Source organism: Salvelinus namaycush, unplaced genomic scaffold (genome assembly GCF_016432855.1).
Source record: "Salvelinus namaycush isolate Seneca unplaced genomic scaffold, SaNama_1.0 Scaffold20, whole genome shotgun sequence".
Lineage (NCBI taxonomy): Eukaryota > Metazoa > Chordata > Actinopteri > Salmoniformes > Salmonidae > Salvelinus > Salvelinus namaycush.
The window spans coordinates 42,689-62,095 of record NW_024058786.1 but is presented as its reverse complement, the minus strand read 5'-3'; the positions used below and the strand labels follow the sequence as shown (position 1 = coordinate 62,095).

Genomic DNA, 19,407 nt, shown 5'->3' with positions numbered 1-19,407 from the left:
AATAACCAGCTAATATGTAAAATGACGTAGAATTGCTCGACAGAAATACAATTTTTTTCCCTGACCTGCAAATACGATGATAAACTCAGCAAAAAAAAGAAACGTCCCTTTTTCAGGACCCTGTGTTTCAAAGATAATTCGTAAAAATCCAAATAACTTCACAGACCTTCATTGTAAAGGGTTTAAAACACTGTTTCCCATGCTTGTTCAATGAACCATAAACAATTAATGAACATGCACCTGTGAAACAGTCATTAAGACACTAACAGCTTACAGACGGTAGGCAATTAACATTATGAAAACTTAGGACACTAGAGAGGCCTTTCTACTGACTCTGAAAAACACCAAAAGAAAGATGCCCAGGGTCCCTGCTCATCTGCGTGAACGTGCCTTAGGCATGCTGCAAGGAGGCATGAGGACTGCAGATGTGGCCAGGGCAATAAATTGCAATGTCCGTACTGTGAGACGCCGAAGACAGCGCCACAGAGAGACAGGACGGACAGCTGATCGTCCTCACAGTGGCAGACCGCGTGTAACAACACCTGCACTGGATTGGTACATCCGAACATCACACCTGCGGGACAGGTACAGGATGGCAACAACAACTGCCCGAGTTACACCAGCAAAGCACAATCCCTCCATCAGTGCTCAGACTGTCCGCAATAGGCTGAGAGAGGCTGGACTGAGGGCTTGTAGGCCTGTTGTAAAGCAGGTCCTCACCAGACATCACCGGCAACAACGTCGCCTATGGGCACAAACCCACCATCGCTGGACTGACAAGACTGGAAAAAAGTGCTCTCACTAACGAGTCGCGGTTTTGTCTCACCAGGGGTGATGGTCGGATTCGCGTTTATCGTCAAAGGAATGAGCGTTACACCGAGGCCTGTACTCTGGAGCGGGATCGATTTGGAGGTGGAGGGTCCGTCATGGTCTGGGGCGGTGTGTCACAGCATCATCGGACTGAGCTTGTTGTCATTGCAGGCAATCTCAACGCTGTGCGTTACAGGAAAGACATCCTCCTCCCTCATGTGGTACCCTTCCTGCAGGCTCATCCTGACATGACCCTTCAGCATGACAATGCCACCAGCCATACTGCTCGTTCTGTGCGTGATTTCCTGCAAGACAGGAATGTCAGTGTTCTGCCATGGCCAGCGAAGAGACCGGATCTCAATCCCATTGAGCACGTCTAGGACCTGTTGGATTGGAGGGTGAGGCCTAAGGCCATTCCCCCCAGAAATGTCTGGGAACTTGCAGGTGCCTTGATGGAAGAGTGGGGCAACATCTCACAGCAAGAACTGGCAAATCTGGTGCAGTCCATGAGGAGATGCACTGCAGTAATTAATGCAGCTGGTGGCCACACCATATACTGACTGTTACTTTTGATTTTGACCCCCCCTTTGTTCAGGGACACATTATTCCATTTATGTTAGTCACATGTCTGTGGAACTTGTTCAGTTTATGTCTCAGTTGTTGAATCTTGTTATGTTCATACAAATATTTACACATGTTAAGTTTGCTGAAAATAAACGCAGTTGACAGAGAGAGGACGCTTCTTTTTTTTTGTTGCATGCAATGCTTTTACAATAAATTATATATCTTTCCACCCCTACTCTTGTCCACGGTGGTCTGTAAACCCACAACCTTCTGGCCCGCAGTCCTGTGTGCTATCAAAATTCCTGCGTTGCCATGTAATGCTTACAGGACAAAGAACAGTTTCTAAAATGGCATATCTCTGCTATCCCCTTTATGTTATATTTTGGGTATAGGGGTCACTTGTTTATTTTTTTTCGAGGGTTTAGGTAATATATATTTTTGCTAAAGGGCCGGCCAACCATTTTCACTTCCTTAGTGCAGTTCTTACCAGTTGTAGACATGGATGATAGCAGCAGGCCACATGTAGAATGAGGCAAAGAAGGCCAGGATAGGGATGACTAGAGTTCCTCCCGCCAGGACAAACATGTTCACCACGTCTACATCCATAGCGCTGTAGTTACCTGTAACAACACAGTTATTAACACCTGTAACATGAGTCTGTTAAACATATTAACACCTGTAACATGAGTCTGTTAAACATATTAACACCTGTAACATGAGTCTGTTAAACATACTAACACCTGTAACATGAGTCTGTTAAACATACTAACACCTGTAACATGAGCCTGTTAAACATATTAACACCTGTAACGTGAGTCTGTTAAACATATTAACACCTGTAACGTGAGTCTGTTAAACATATTAACACCTGTAACATGAGTCTGTTAAACATATTAACACCTGTAACATGAGTCTGTTAAACATATTAACACCTGTAACATGAGTCTGTTAAACATATTAACACCTGTAACATGAGCCTGTTAAACATATTAACACCTGTAACATGAGTCTGTTAAACATATTAACACCTGTAACATGAGTCTGTTAAACATATTAACACCTGTAACATGAGTCTGTTAAACATATTAACACCTGTAACATGAGTCTGTTAAACATATTAACACCTGTAACATGAGTCTGTTAAACATATTAACACCTGTAACATGAGTCTGTTAAACATATTAACACCTGTAACATGAGTCTGTTAAACATATTAACACCTGTAACATGAGTCTGTTAAACATATTAACACCTGTAACATGAGTCTGTTAAACATATTAACACCTGTAACATGAGTCTGTTAAACATATTAACACCTGTAACATGAGTCTGTTAAACATATTAACACCTGTAACGTGAGTCTGTTAAACATATTAACACCTGTAACATGAGTCTGTTAAACATATTAACACCTGTAACATGAGTCTGTTAAACATATTAACACCTGTAACATGAGCCTGTTAAACATATTAACGCACAAGTCATCCATTCTTGTGTATAAATCAGAATCCTTAGCTAGTCATTGTTGTTAAATCTGGTTGTTTTAGTCAGTCTACTTGGCTGAGGCCATATGGTTGTTTTAGTCAGTCTACTTGGCTGAGGCCATATGGTTGTTTTAGTCAGTCTACTTGGCTGAGGTCATATGGTTGTTTTAGTCAGTCTACTTGGCTGAAGCCATATGGTTGTTTTAGTCAGACTACTTGGCTGAAGCCATATGGTTGTTTTAGTCAGTCTACTTGGCTGAAGCCATATGGTTGTTTTAGTCAGTCTACTTGGCTGAGGCCATATGGTTGTTTTAGTCAGTCTACTTGGCTGAAGCCATATGGTTGTTTTAGTCAGTCTACTTGGCTGAGGCCATATGGTTGTTTTAGTCAGTCTACTTGGCTGAAGTCATATGGTTGTTTTAGTCAGTCTACTTGGCTGAGGCCATATGGTTGTTTTAGTCAGTCTACTTGGCTGAGGCCATATGGTTGTTTTAGTCAGTCTACTTGGCTGAGGTCATATGGTTGTTTTAGTCAGTCTACTTGGCTGAAGTCATATGGTTGTTTTAGTCAGTCTACTTGGCTGAGGCCATATGGTTGTTTTAGTCAGTCTACTTGGCTGAGGCCATATGGTTGTTTTAGTCAGTCTACTTGGCTGAAGCCATATGGTTGTTTTAGTCAGTCTACTTGGCTGAGGCCATATGGTTGTTTTAGTCAGTCTACTTGGCTGAGGTCATATGGTTGTTTTAGTCAGTCTACTTGGCTGAAGCCATATGGTTGTTTTAGTCAGTCTACTTGGCTGAAGCCATATGGTTGTTTTAGTCAGTCTACTTGGCTGAAGCCATATGGTTGTTTTAGTCAGTCTACTTGGCTGAGGCCATATGGTTGTTTTAGTCAGTCTACTTGGCTGAAGCCATATGGTTGTTTTAGTCAGGCTACTTGGCTGAGACCATATGGTTGTTTTAGTCAGTCTACTTGGCTGAAGCCATATGGTTGTTTTAGTCAGTCTACTTGGCTGAAGCCATATGGTTGTTTTAGTCAGTCTACTTGGCTGAGGTCATATGGTTGTTTTAGTCAGTCTACTTGGCTGAAGCCATATGGTTGTTTTATTCAGTCTACTTGGCTGAAGTCATATGGTTGTTTTAGTCAGTCTACTTGGCTGAAGCCATATGGTTGTTTTAGTCAGTCTACTTGTTATTATTTTTTATTTAGGCCCAGGCATTTTTACTGAGCGACTAATCACTAGAAAATACAATGACAAATGCAGATTATTTTGATTGTACAGATGTGGCATAAATGTCAGGAGAGAAGTTTTGCTCCTCTCTAAAGCGAACCAATATATAGGTCAAGTGATTTACCCGACCTTCATCTAAATGTGTCTGGAGTAAATGCAGGCAGTAGTAGCCAGCCAAGCATTAGGCTATTTATTAACATTACGACGTGCTCTGAGATGCACTCTGAATGATAGAGGAGTGTTGTTAGTGAAGGAACACAAGCCACATCATAAAGCACATCCTTCCTAACTTCCTACCGGCCTTAGAAGCCCTTAGAAACATCTGTTCCAAAGCCCCCAATGTGCCTCTGTTCGTTCCTGTCTTCAACTGTGTGTGTGATACCCCTAAACCTGGATTCCTGCTCCATCTCCTGATTAGCATTCTGACCGATGATTAGCATTCTGACCATGGTAGCAGCAACAGTCCTGGGACCTAGCTTACAGTCCATGGTGGCAGCAACAGTCCTGAACCTAAATTACAGTCCACCCTAGTCATTTTCCACACACACACAATTGTAAACACACTGGTGCTGTAGCGGTGGGTCTTCAGGTGAACTGAGATAATTAGCACAGAGATCCCACAGCAGCACACAGTGCAGTAGTGCATCTCATACAGGACTCCCAAATGGCACCCTATTCCTAAAAGTAGTGCACTATGTAAGGGAATAGGGTGCCATTTGAGTTTAGTTATGTAAAAGGGTCAGCTCTGAGCAGACCACTAAGAGCTAAATGACATCAATTGGAAACTGCAGTCATTCACCATTGAGAAACTGTGCAGTGTATTCATCCAATCCCCTAGGGGTGTCGACTGTCTATTGTTCTGTAGAGAAACTGTCGACTCATGTTTCAGGACACACTATGAAATTATTACGTACGCACAGACTCACAATTTCCCAATAAAAACTATTGAAACAAAATAATTATGTTACTTCCTGTTTTTTTTTTTTACACATCAGACACACGCATATAACAATCAGATCAGGTGCCGGAAAATAGCCAATAGCCAGAAAAACACACCGCGATCGTCATAATAGATCTCACTAATATCCTCACTAATATGGTTATCAGTACGCTAATCGGCCATCTTTCAAATGTAAACTTTCAGGTGAATAGGCTTGTCTTTCCTGGCCGGACATAGAATCTGGCTACACAGTATCAAATGCATGCAATTAATGGCTACAATCAGTTCTGTTACCGTACTGTAGGCTAGACTTCGGTTGTTACAATGAAACACTCCTCTCGCTCTCTCCCTCTCTTCTCTTCCTGCCGCCGAACCTGCTCAATCAAAGTCTTTCTATGAAAATACCCGAGTAATCTTCACCGAAAGCCTTACATTTCTATCAGCTGACTCTTCACCTAGAGATGTCATGAAGCAATGTTCACTGAGATATGTAACGTTTCATCCATCTTAAAGGGAAGGACGATAAAAGGGGGGAAAAAATACATAAAATGACTGCCGACAACAAGTCAAGGAAAACGAAGCTCGACCAATTTTTTTTTTTGATAGCTCTACTAATAGAGAGGGAGACAGATCCACATTTATGTCAGTGTTTGACCGAAGAGGGTCGTCAGAAACGCGAGAGAACAGCCAAAGCCAGTGACATTAATGCACTGTCTCAAACACAGATACAATTTAAGTACGGGGGAAATGTATTTGTGAATGTTTATTTAAATTATGTAGTATACCAGACACCTACTTATATTTTATTATTCATGTTCAAGTGATAATTGATATCTTTCCTACCATTTAAACCCAAACAATGTATTTCATTGTGTGTTGATGCATTTACAGTTGAAGTCGGAAGTTTACATACACTTAGGTCGGAGTCAGCAAAACTCATTTTTCAACCTCTTCACAAATTTCTTGTTAACAAACTATAGTTTTGGCAAGTCGGTTAGGACACCTACTTTGTGCATGACACAAGTAATTTTTCCAACAATTGGTTACAGACAGATTATTTCACTTATAATTCACTATATCACAATTCCAGTGGGTCAGAAGTTTACATACACTAAGTTGACTGTGCCTTTAAACAGCTTGGAAAATTCCCAAAAATTATGTCTTGGCTTTAGAAGCTTCTGATAGGCTAATTGACATAATTTGAGTCAATTGGAGGTGTACCTGTGGATGTATTTCAAGGCCTACCTTCAAACTCAGTGCCTCTTTGCTTGACATCATGGGAAAATCAAAATAAATCACCAGATACCATCACATCAACACTGTGCTAAACTGTTCATGCCAGATACCATCACGTCAACACTGTGCTAAACTGTTCATGCCAGATACCATCACGTCAACACTGTGCTAAACTGTTCATGCCAGATACCATCACATCAACACTGTGCTAAACTGTTCATGCCAGATACCATCACATCAACACTGTGCTAAACTGTTCATGCCAGATACCATCACATCAACACTGTGCTAAACTGTTCATGCCAGATACCATCACATTAACACTGTGCTAAACTGTTCATGCCAGATACCATCACATCAACACTGTGCTAAACTGTTCATGCCAGATACCATCACATCAACACTGTGCTAAACTGTTCATGCCAGATACCATCACATCAACACTGTGCTAAACTGTTCATGCCAGATACCATCACATCAACACTGTGCTAAACTGTTCATGCCAGATACCATCACATCAACACTGTGCTAAACTGTTCATGCCAGATACCATCACGTCAACACTGTGCTAAACTGTTCATGCCAGATACCATCACGTCAACACTGTGCTAAACTGTTCATGCCAGATACCATCACATCAACACTGTGCTAAACTGTTCATGCCAGATACCATCACGTCAACACTGTGCTAAACTGTTCATGCCAGATACCATCACGTCAACACTGTGCTAAACTGTTCATGCCAGATACCATCACGTCAACACTGTGCTAAACTGTTCATGCCAGATACCATCACATCAACACTGTGCTAAACTGTTCATGCCAGATACCATCACATCAACACTGTGCTAAACTGTTCATGCCAGATACCATCACATCAACACTGTGCTAAACTGTTCATGCCAGATACCATCACGTCAACACTGTGCTAAACTGTTCATGCCAGATACCATCACGTCAACACTGTGCTAAACTGTTCATGCCAGATACCATCACGTCAACACTGTGCTAAACTGTTCATGCCAGATACCATCACGTCAACACTGTGCTAAACTGTTCATGCCAGATACCATCACGTCAACACTGTGCTAAACTGTTCATGCCAGATACCATCACGTCAACACTGTGCTAAACTGTTCATGCCAGATACCATCACGTCAACACTGTGCTAAACTGTTCATGCCAGATACCATCACATCAACACTGTGCTAAACTGTTCATGCCAGATACCATCACATCAACACTGTGCTAAACTGTTCATGCCAGATACCATCACGTCAACACTGTGCTAAACTGTTCATGCCAGATACCATCACGTCAACACTGTGCTAAACTGTTCATGCCAGATACCATCACATCAACACTGTGCTAAACTGTTCATGCCAGATACCATCACGTCAACACTGTGCTAAACTGTTCATGCCACATACCATCACGTCAACACTGTGCTAAACTGTTCATGCCAGATACCATCGCGTCAACACTGTGCTAAACTGTTCATGCCAGATACCATCACATCAACACTGTGCTAAACTGTTCATGCCAGATACCATCACATCAACACTGTGCTAAACTGTTCATGCCAGATACCATCGCATCAACACTGTGCTAAACTGTTCATGCCAGATACCATCACATCAACACTGTGCTAAACTGTTCATGCCAGATACCATCACGTCAACACTGTGCTAAACTGTTCATGCCAGATACCATCACGTCAACACTGTGCTAAACTGTTCATGCCAGATACCATCACGTCAACACTGTGCTAAACTGTTCATGCCAGATACCATCACGTCAACACTGTGCTAAACTGTTCATGCCAGATACCATCACGTCAACACTGTGCTAAACTGTTCATGCCAGATACCATCACGTCAACACTGTGCTAAACTGTTCATGCCAGATACCATCACATCAACACTGTGCTAAACTGTTCATGCCAGATACCATCACATCAACACTGTGCTAAACTGTTCATGCCAGATACCATCACGTCAACACTGTGCTAAACTGTTCATGCCAGATACCATCACATCAACACTGTGCTAAACTGTTCATGCCAGATACCATCACATCAACACTGTGCTAAACTGTTCATGCCAGATACCATCACATCAACACTGTGCTAAACTGTTCATGCCACATACCATCACGTCAACACTGTGCTAAACTGTTCATGCCAGATACCATCGCATCAACACTGTGCTAAACTGTTCATGCCAGATACCATCACATCAACACTGTGCTAAACTGTTCATGCCAGATACCATCACATCAACACTGTGCTAAACTGTTCATGCCAGATACCATCGCATCAACACTGTGCTAAACTGTTCATGCCAGATACCATCACGTCAACACTGTGCTAAACTGTTCATGCCAGATACCATCACATCAACACTGTGCTAAACTGTTCATGCCAGATACCATCACATCAACACTGTGCTAAACTGTTCATGCCAGATACCATCACGTCAACACTGTGCTAAACTGTTCATGCCAGATACCATCACGTCAACACTGTGCTAAACTGTTCATGCCAGATACCATCACGTCAACACTGTGCTAAACTGTTCATGCCAGATACCATCACATCAACACTGTGCTAAACTGTTCATGCCAGATACCATCACATCAACACTGAGCTAAACTGTTCATGCCAGATACCATCACGTCAACACTGTGCTAAACTGTTCATGCCAGATACCATCACGTCAACACTGTGCTAAACTGTTCATGCCAGATACCATCACATCAACACTGTGCTAAACTGTTCATGCCAGATACCATCACATCAACACTGTGCTAAACTGTTCATGCCAGATACCATCACATCAACACTGTGCTAAACTGTTCATGCCAGATACCATCACGTCAACACTGTGCTAAACTGTTCATGCCAGATACCATCACATCAACACTGTGCTAAACTGTTCATGCCAGATACCATCACGTCAACACTGTGCTAAACTGTTCATGCCTGAAAAATAATCGGGTCAATACTGTCCAGATACCAGATACTTACAAATGGTTGGTTACACAAATAGCATGAGGGAAGACTTGTGTGAAATGGGGCTTTGTTCACAAATCAATACTGTCAAGACAATCAATACTGTCAATACTGTCTCAATACAATCAATACAGTCAATACTGTCAATACAATCAATACAAGCAATACTGTCAATACAATCAATACTGTCAATACTGTTACTACAATCAATACTGTCAATACAATCAATACTGTCAATACTGTCAATACAATCAATACTGTCAATACAATCAATACTGTCAATACTTTCAATACAATCAATACTGTCAATACTGTCAATACAATCAATACTGTCAATAATGTCAATACTGTCAATACAATCAATAATGTCAATACTGTCAATACTGTCAATACTGTTACTACAATCAATACTGTCAATAATGTCAATACTGGCAATACTGGCAATACAATCAACACTGTCAATACTGTCAATACAATCCCTACTGTCAATACTATCAATACTGTCAATACAATCAATACTGTCAATACAATCAATACTGTCAATACAATCCCTACTGTCAATACATTCAATACTGTCAATACAATCAATACTGTCAATAATGTCAATACTGTCAATAATGTCAATACAATCAATACTGTCAATACAATCAATACTGTCACTACAATCAATACTGTCAATACTCTCAATACAATCCCAGAAGAAAATTGCTCAAAATAGACCACGTTAGCTGATGTATCTTAAGAAACAAGGTTCAGGAAGTCAATAATTTGCTAGTTACAGATGACATTCATATTCTGACTGTCTCTGAAACTCAGATAATACCTTTGATGATACAGTGGCAGCAATACATGGTTATAACATCTACCGAAAAGACAGAAATGCCAATAGTGGAGGTGTTGCTGTTTATATTCAGAACCACATTCCTGTAAAGCTTAGAGAGGATCTCATGTTAAATACTGTTGAAGTAATATGGCTACAGGTTCATCTGCCTCACCTCAAGCCCATTCTGGTGGGAAGCTGCTATAGACCACCAAGTGCTAACAGTCAGTATCTGGATAACATGTGTGAAATGCTTGATAATATATGTGATATCAACAGAGAGGTATATTTTCTGGTTGATTTAAATATTGACTGGCTTTCATCAAGCTGCCCACTCAACAAAAAGCTTCAAACTGTAACCAATCACTGCAACCTGATTCAGATTATCAGTCAACAAACAACACAGGAATGAAATCACCAACATGTATAGATCACATCTTTACTAATGCTGCAGAAATGTGCTTAAAAGCAGTATCCAAATCCATCGGATGTGGTGATCACAATATAATAGCCTTATCTAGGAAAACCAAAGTTCCAAAGGCTGGTCCTAATATAGTGTATAAGAGGTCATACAATAAGTTATGTAGTAATTCTCATGTTGATAATGTAAATAATATTTGTTGTTCTGTGGTGTGTAATGAGGAGCAAACAGACGCCGCACTGGACACATTTATGAAATAGTTTATTCCAGTTACTAATAAGCATGCACCCATTAAGAAAATGACTGTAAGCTTCTGAGGTTATCGCTGATCCTAAGGGACGATACGTCATAGTAACCGGTAAACTGTTTTCTACCCCTCTTGTTTTGGCTAGTGTTTATGCTCCCAATTGGGATGACACAAGTTTCATTTCTTCCTTTTTGTCTGCTATACCCAATTTAGATTCTCATTTGTTGATTTTAGGGGGGGATTTCAACTGCAAAATGTCCCCAGTTCTTGACAAGTCCTCACGAACAACTACAGGCCCATCTAAATGTGCCCTACTTATTCAAGCCTTTCTTCAGAAATATGCCATGTTTGAGGCCTGGCGTTTCCTACATCCTACAGATAGACAGTATTCCTTTTATTCTCATGTTCATCAAACATACTCCCGGATTGATTACTTCTTTTTGGACAAAAAACTTCTGCCTAACCTTCGGCAGTGTACTTACAAGAGTATTGTTATTTCTGACCATTCACCATTAGTGCTTGAACTAGAGTTTCCCCAGCGACCTCCTATGTGTTATCAATGGCGTCTTAACCCCATTTTACTCTCAGATAAGGAGTTTGTCAATTTCATTTCTTCTGAAATCACCTTATTCCTAGAAACTAATTCAACACCAGGTATGTCCTGCTCTACCATATGGGAGTCTCTCAAAGCATACCTACGTGGCCAAATTATTTCTTATACAGCCAACCAAAACAGAGTTCGCTCTCAGCGACTTCGGGACCTGAGCGAATCCATAGCCACATTGGATGAGAAGTATGCCACGGTTCCTTCCTCTGATCTGCATAAAGAGCGCCAACTACTCCAATCTGAATTTGATGAGCTTTCTACCAGGCAAGCTGAACAGTTACTCTTGCGAGCTCGGTACAGAGTGTATGAACAAGGCGACAAGGCCAGTAAACTCCTTGCACATCAGATCCGTAAATCTGAGGCCTCACGTTTAATCCCACAAATAAGGACCCCGTCTGGTGCCACCACAGTTATACATAAAGAGATCAATGATCAATTCAAACAATTTTATTCTGCGCTATACACCTCTGAATCCCCTCAAGACCCTTTGCTGATTGATTCCTTCTTTAATGGCCTGAATATGCCTTCAATTGATACAGACACCCATGACTGTCTAGAAGAAGAATTTACACCTGAGGAGATTGCAACAGCAGTGTCCGCAATGAAAAGTGGTAAATCACCGGGTCCGGATGGTTTTCCAACCGAATTTTACAGGACGTTTTCTGGTCTGCTTTGCCCATTCTTGTCTCGACTATTTGCAGAGTGCCTTAATACCTCAAAGCTACCGCCTAGTCTTTATCAGGCTTCAATTTCATTACTATTAAAGAAAAACAAAGACCCCCTGGAATGTGGATCCTATCGCCCAATCTCGCTTTTAAACTGTGATTACAAAATCCTAGCCAAGCTTTTAGCCATCCGTATGGAAGGCTCGCTGCATCAAGTAATACACTCTGACCAGACTGGCTTTGTGAGAAATAGGCATTTGTTTTTCAATATTAGGCGCCTTATGAATATACTGTACTCCCCTGCGTCGGAGGACCCAGAGGTGGTGGTCTCACTTGATGCAGAAAAAGCGTTTGACCGCGTTGAGTGGGATTACCTAACAGCTACCCTTTATAGATTTGGCTTTGGCCCCAAATTCATTGCGTGGATAAAGATTCTTTATTTTTCCCCCATGGCTTCGGTACGGACTAACAACTTGTCCTCTGACTATTTTCCCTTGCACCGCGGATCCAGACAGGGCTGTCCACTCTCCCCCTTGTTGTTTGCTTTGGCAATCGAACCTCTCGCCATTGCACTACGCTCTAATGATGCCATTCAAGGAATAATCCGGACGGGCTCAGAGCAGAAAGTCTCGCTATATGCGGATGACCTCCTTTTGTTTATCTCTAACCCTGATACCTCATTGCCACGCGCCTTATCTGTTCTTAAAAGGTTTGGATCAATCTCAGGGTACAAGCTGAATCTAGGCAAGAGTGAGCTTTTTCCTGTAAACAAGGCTGCTTTAAAGTGCTCTTTTACAAGTTCTCAGTTTAGGATTGTCCGGGATCAATTCACCTACTTGGGAGTTAAAGTGACAAGGAAATATTCAAATCTGTTTCAGGAAAACTTGGTTGCTCTAGCAGACAGTTTGAAACAATCTTTTACTTTTTGGAATGCGCTACCTCTTTCTCTTATCGGAAGGATTAATGTCATTAAAATGAGTGTGTTGCCCAAATTTCTATATTTATTTCAATGTTTACCCATTTTTATTCCAAAATCTTTTTTTATTTCACTGGATCAAACATTCATGCATTTTATTTGGGATGGCAAGGTACCACGGATTGGTAGAAAACATTTACAGAAGCCTAAGTCATTGAGGGGTTTAGCTCTACCAAATTTTCAGACATACTATTGGGCTGCAAATTTCAGAGCCCTTCTGTACTGGCTGCAGACTGATCCTACTGGCCCTAGACCAATCTGGGTCCAGATGGAGTCTGAATCGTGTAAACCTGCTGCACTTTCTTCTGTGTTGTGCTCGTCTCTCCCAGTGTCCCTAGGCAAAAGGTGTGTCAACCCAATTGTAAAGCAGTCTCTTAAAATTTGGAATCAGTTCCGTTTAGCCTTTGGCCTCCGAGGCTTTTCTCTATCAGGCCCAATCAATCAGAACATTTTATTTCCTCCATCTTTGAATGATGGGGCTTTTGGCATCTGGCACTCACTAGGCCTCTCCTCACTAGCCCAATTATTCTTTGATGATACATTTGCCTCTTTTGCTCAGCTACAGGAAAGGTTCAACCTCCCCCAATCCCACTTTTTCCGCTATCTCCAGACTAGGAACTTTGTCAGAGCTAACACACCTGAATTTCCCCATAGGCCTGTGAATACAGCTATAGAGAGCATCCTGGAGCTGAACAAGCTTCCTAGGGGCGCAATTTCAGATGTATATGCAATCATTCATGACTTACAGAACCCTTCTTTCGTGCCTTTAAAGACTCGATGGGAAAAGGATTTGGGGGAGGAACTTGGGGAAGACACCTGGGAATCTGTGCTGCGCAGGGTGCATTCGTCCTCTTTTAGCACTAGACACAGCCTCATTCAATTCAAGGTGGTTCACCGTATCCACTGGTCTGGGGCCAGACTTGGAAGAATATTCTCTGATTTTGATCCTACCTGTGTCAGATGTAAAATTGAACCAGCCACACTGTTGCATATGTTCTGGGGCTGTCATAAACTGTCAGGTTTCTGGGAATTAATATTTAAATGTTTCTCTGATATATATAACACTGTTATAGATCCCTCTCCCCTTACAGCCCTTTTTGGAGTACTGCCCATAGGCACCCCCCTGTCAAGAATCCAGTCGGACACTGTTGCTTATACAACTCTTTTAGCTAGACGGCTAATACTACAGAACTGGAAGATGGCAGCTCCCCCATCTTATAAATATTGGGTGAGAGATGTGTTGTGCTCTCTGAAACTAGAAAAAATTAAATTCAATTCACGTGGGAACCCCAAACTGTTTAATGAGGCTTGGGCTCCATTCCGGTCTTACTTTAAACAGTCCATCCTCTGATGGCATTCCTATTAAAACCAAAATAAGTCTGTATTTGACCCCCCTGTGACTTAGAGGTTGGATGAGCATTTCTCTGTGTTTTTTTCTGGGGTGGGGGTGGGGGGCATTAAGGTTGATGTGCTTATTGATTGTGACCTGCGGATGCCTTGTTCATCTTGCCCGGGCAGAGACTAAGGTGTGAGCTTGTTTTTCCCAGTTATTTTTATTTTTTAATTCTGTTCACGCCTACATAAAATTATTATTATTCATTTTTTATTTTAAAGCATTGTAAACTTTTTATTTTTGGTCCAGTGGATGGTTGGTCTGTGGCCTTGACTGTCTGTGAGTGGTTGCATTTCTCCACCCCATCCCTTGACTGTTTACAGGAACAATGGTGAGGTGTTTGCTCTGTCCCTATACTATAGATTGCCCTTTAACCTTTTGTAGCCTTCTGCCTGGTGTGTTTAACTTGTCTAAAGTATGGTATCTTTAAAGTTATTTTTTTTTAATGTATTATTTGTATTTTTTTCTAGTTGAGTATATTATTTATATTGCTTTGTCTTGTCTGTGTGTGTGTAAAACTTAATAAACAGAGTTTTCAAAAAAAAAAAAAAATGACTGTAAAACCAGTTAAATCCCCGTGGATTTATGAGGAATTGAAACATTGTGTGGTTGAGAGGGATGAGGCAAAAGGAATGGCAAATAAGTCTGGCAACCCAACCGATTGGAAAACGTACTGCAAATTGACAAATCATGTGAATAAACTGAATAAAAAGAAGAAACTACACTATGAAACAAAGATAAATTACATAAAGAAGGATAGTAAAAATCTTTGGAGCATGTTAAAATACATTTTGGGAAAAAAGGCAAACTCAGCTCCATCATTCGTTGAATCAGATGGCTCATTCATCACAAAACCCACTGATATTGCCAACTACTTTAACCTGTTTGGGCTGCAGGGGCAGTATTGAGTAGCCAGATAAAAGGTGCCCATTTCAAACGGCCTCGTACTCAATTCTTGCTCGTACAATATGCATATTATTATTACTATTGTATAGAAAACACTCTCTAGTTTCTAAAACCGTTTGAATTATATCTGTGAGTCAAACAGAACTCATTTGGCACAAACTTCCTGACCAGGAAGTGGAAAGTCTGAAATCGAGGCTCTGTTCTGCTTCCTGCCTATAAATGGGCATGATACGTATTAGTATACATGCACTTCATAGACCTTCCCCTGGATGTCAAGAGGCAGTGAGAGAAGAAATTGAGTGTTTATCTTGGTCTGAAGTGGAATACAAGCTCTTTGTATGACGTGTCCACCCATTTCCTGTTTTCTGGAGAGCGCGAGGAGGTACCTGGATTTGCCTTCTGTTTAGCTGCCGTTATAGGCGACTACTATCTCCGGCTTTGATTTTATTTGATACATGTGACCATATCATCGTAAAGTATGTTTTTTCAATATAGTTTAATCAGATTATTTTCGGGAGTTTTGCCGTGTTCTGTTCTCTGACTTTGTTGACGATGGAGAGATTCGCGCCACTTGGCTAGTGCGCTTGCTAATTCAAGAGGGAAAGAGTCCGTTCTAAATCCAAACAACGATTGTTCCCGACAAAGGACCCCTTGTCCAACATTCTGATGAAAGATCAGCAAAAGTAGGAAACATTTTATGATGCTATTTCATATATCTGTCGTAGGATGTGAACTAGTCGTCGGCGCCCAACTTTTGGGTACTCTAGCTATACCGAAGCTGGATGTCGTAATGAAGTTGTTTTTTTGAATTCTAACACTGCGATTTCATTAAGAACTAATGGATCTATCATTTCCTATACAACATGTATTTTTTTGTTATCTTTATGAATAGCTATTTGGTCAGAATATGTGTGTCAGAAAAAGTGTCAGAAAAAAATCCGGGCGTTATGGGAAAAAGTAGCTAAGTTAGCACAATGTATAACCATTGATTTCAGCTCTAAATATGCACATTTTCGAACAAAACATAAGTGTATGTATAACCTGATGTTATAGGACTGTCATCTGATGAAGAATATCAAGGTTAGTCAAAAATTATATATCTTTTACTGGTTTGTCACGATCGCTAACTTTTACTGCTGGGAAATGGCTTGTGTTTCTTGCTATTGTGGTAAGCTAATATAACGCTATATTGTGTTTTCGCTGTAAAACACTTAATAAATCGGAAATATTGGCTGGAATCACAAGATGCCTGTCTTTCATTTGCTGTACACTATGTATTTTTCAGAAATGTTTTATGATGAGTATTTAGGTATTTGGCGTTGGTGTCTGTAATTATTCTGTCTGCTTTCGGTGCAATTTCTGATTGTAGCTGCAATGTAAACTATGATTTATACCTGAAATATGCACATTTTTCGAACAAAACATAGATTTATTGAATAACATGTTATAAGACTGTCATCTGATGAAGTTGTTTGTTGGTTAGTTTGGTTGGTTCTTGGTTAGTTAGGTTGGCTTTGTGCATGCTACCTGTGCTGTGAAAAATGTCTGTCCTTTTTTGTATTTGGTGGTGAGCTAACATAAATATACGTGGTGTTTTCGCTGTAAAACATTTTAAAAATCGGACATGTTGGCTGGATTCACAAGATGTGTACCTTTCATATGCTGTATTGGACTTGTTAATGTGTGAAAGTTAAATATTTAAAAAAAAAATCTTTTGAATTTCGCGCCCTGCACTTGAGCTGGCTGTTGTCATAAGTGTACCGACGTCGGGCTTGCAGCCAGAAGAAGTTTTAATGATTTTTTTATTGGCAAGATTACCAAATTTAGGCATGACATGACCGCAATAAACGCTGACACTACACATTCAAGTATATCTGACCAAATTATGAAAGACAAGAATTGTAATTTTGAATTCCGTAAAGTGAGTGTGGAAGAGGTGAAAAAATTATTGTTGTCTATCAACAATGACAAGCCACCGGGGTCTGACAACTTGGATGGAAAATTACTGAGGATTATAGCGGGCAATATTGCCTCTCCTATTTGCCATATCTTCAATTTCATCCTACTTGAAAGTGTGTGTCCTCAGGCCTGGAGGGAAGCAAAAGTCATTCCGCTACCTAAGAATAGTAAAGACCCCTTTACTGGCTCAAATAGCCGACCAATCAGCCTGTTACCAACACTTAGTAAACTTTTGGAAAAAATTGCGCTGCTCTACCTTCTTAACAGCACTATCAACAAGGCAGGTCCTGCAGGCCCTAGTTTTATCTCACCTGGACTACTGTTCAGTCGTGTGGTCAGGTGCCACAAAAAAGGACTTAGGAAAATTACAATTGTCTCATAACAGGGCAGCACGGCTGGCCCTTGGATGTACAAAGAACATTGTAACATTAATAATATGCATGTCAATCTCTCCTGGCTGAAAGTGGAGGAGAGATTGACTTCATCACTACTTGTATTTATGAGAGGTATTGACATGTTGAATGCACCAAGCTGTCTATTTAAACTACTAGCACACAGCTCAGACACCCATGTGTCAGGATTTGGCCAGGATTGTTCAGGTTTTGGTCACTAGATGCCCCCATTGTGCTTTTTTGACCCTTTTGTTTTTTCCCTTGTTCCAGTTATTATTTGCACCTGTGCCTCATTTCCATTGAAAGTATTTAAACCCTTAGTGTTCCTCAGTTCTTTGCTCTGTGTTTGTATGTTAGCACCCAGCCCCAGCAATGCTGTGAACATTTGTTTCTCTAGTTGGATTTTCTTGAGGTACTCTGGTTTTGTTCTTGTTTATTTTTGCTTATTCTTTTGAGGTTTGTTTTTTCCCTGCTGTTCTTACCACTTTGTGGATTTTCCTTGTGTCTTGGAGGATATACCTTTTTTCTCTTGGAATTATCCACGTTGTGGATTTATATTTTTTGCCTGAAGATCTTTTCCTTTTTACTTTATTAAATCACCGTCTCTAGTACTGCTGTGTCTGCCTCATCTTCTGGGTTCTGCCGACTATTAGTGGCTCAGTTCACTAAGTGACTGTTTCTCACACCGGAGACCCGAGTTCGTAACCGGGTCCTGACACCATGCATACCCCACAAGACATGTCACAAGAGGTCTCTTCACAGTCCCCAAGTCCAGAACAGACTATGGGAGGTGCACAGTACTACATAAAGCCATGACTACATGGAACTCTATTCCACATCAAGTAACTGACGCAAGCAGTAATGGAGATCCATAATAAACCCCAGGAAGAGTAGCTGCTGCCTTGGCAGGAACTAATGGGGATCCATATTAAACCCCAGGAAGAGTAGCTGCTGCCTTGGCAGGAACTAATGGGGATCCATAATAAACCCCAGGAAGAGTAGCTGCTGCCTTGGCAGGAACTAATGGGGATCCATAATAAACCCCAGGAAGAGTAGCTGCTGCCTTGGCAGGAACTAATGGGGATCCATAATAAACCCCAGGAAGAGTAGCTGCTGCCTTGGCAGGAACTAATGGGGATCCATAATAAACCCCAGGAAGAGTAGCTGCTGCCTTGGCAGGAACTAATGGGGATCCATAATAAACACCAGGAATAGTAGCTGCTGCCTTGGCAGGAACTAATGGGGATCCATAATAAACCCCAGGAAGAGTAGCTGCTGCCTTGGCAGGAACTAATGGGGATCCATAATAAACCCCAGGAAGAGTAGCTGCTGCCTTGGCAGGAACTAATGGGGATCCATAATAAACCCCAGGAAGAGTAGCTGCTGCCTTGGCAGGAACTAATGGGGATCCATAATAAACCCCAGGAAGAGTAGTTGCTGCCTTGGCAGGAACTAATGGGGATCCATAATAAACCCCAGGAAGAGTAGCTGCTGCCTTGGCAGGAACTAATGGGATTCCATAATAAACCCCAGGAAGAGTAGCTGCTGCCTTGACAGGAACTAATGGGATTCCATAATAAACCCCAGGAAGAGTAGCTGCTGCCTTGGCAGGAACTAATGGGATTCCATAATAAACCCCAGGAAGATTAGCTGCTGCCTTGACAGGAACTAATGGGGATCCATAATAAACCCCAGGAAGAGTAGCTGCTGCCTTGACAGGAACTAATGGGGATCCATAATAAA

General features: G+C 41.2%; 1 protein-coding gene across 5 annotated transcripts in view; it reads right to left on the bottom strand.

Moving 5' to 3' along the window:
• The window catches only part of LOC120037971 (monoacylglycerol lipase ABHD6-like), a 35,286-nt gene extending 29,702 nt beyond the window's left edge, over window positions 1–5,584 (bottom strand). For 3 of the 5 annotated variants that reach the window (XR_005474917.1, XR_005474918.1, XM_038983912.1), the window contains exons 1-2: window positions 5,329–5,523; window positions 1,862–1,994 (exon numbers count right to left, since the gene is read on the bottom strand). Coding sequence is in view for 3 of the 5 variants with exons in the window: in XM_038983912.1 (XP_038839840.1) it covers window positions 1,862–1,980 (119 nt within the window). In the remaining 2 variants the exon portion in view is untranslated. Of the gene's footprint in view, window positions 1–1,861; window positions 1,995–5,323 lie in introns of all 5 variants that reach the window. The other 2 variants (XM_038983915.1, XM_038983913.1) reach the window with 2 other exon arrangements.
• Between the last annotated feature and the right edge of the window lie 13,823 nt (window positions 5,585–19,407).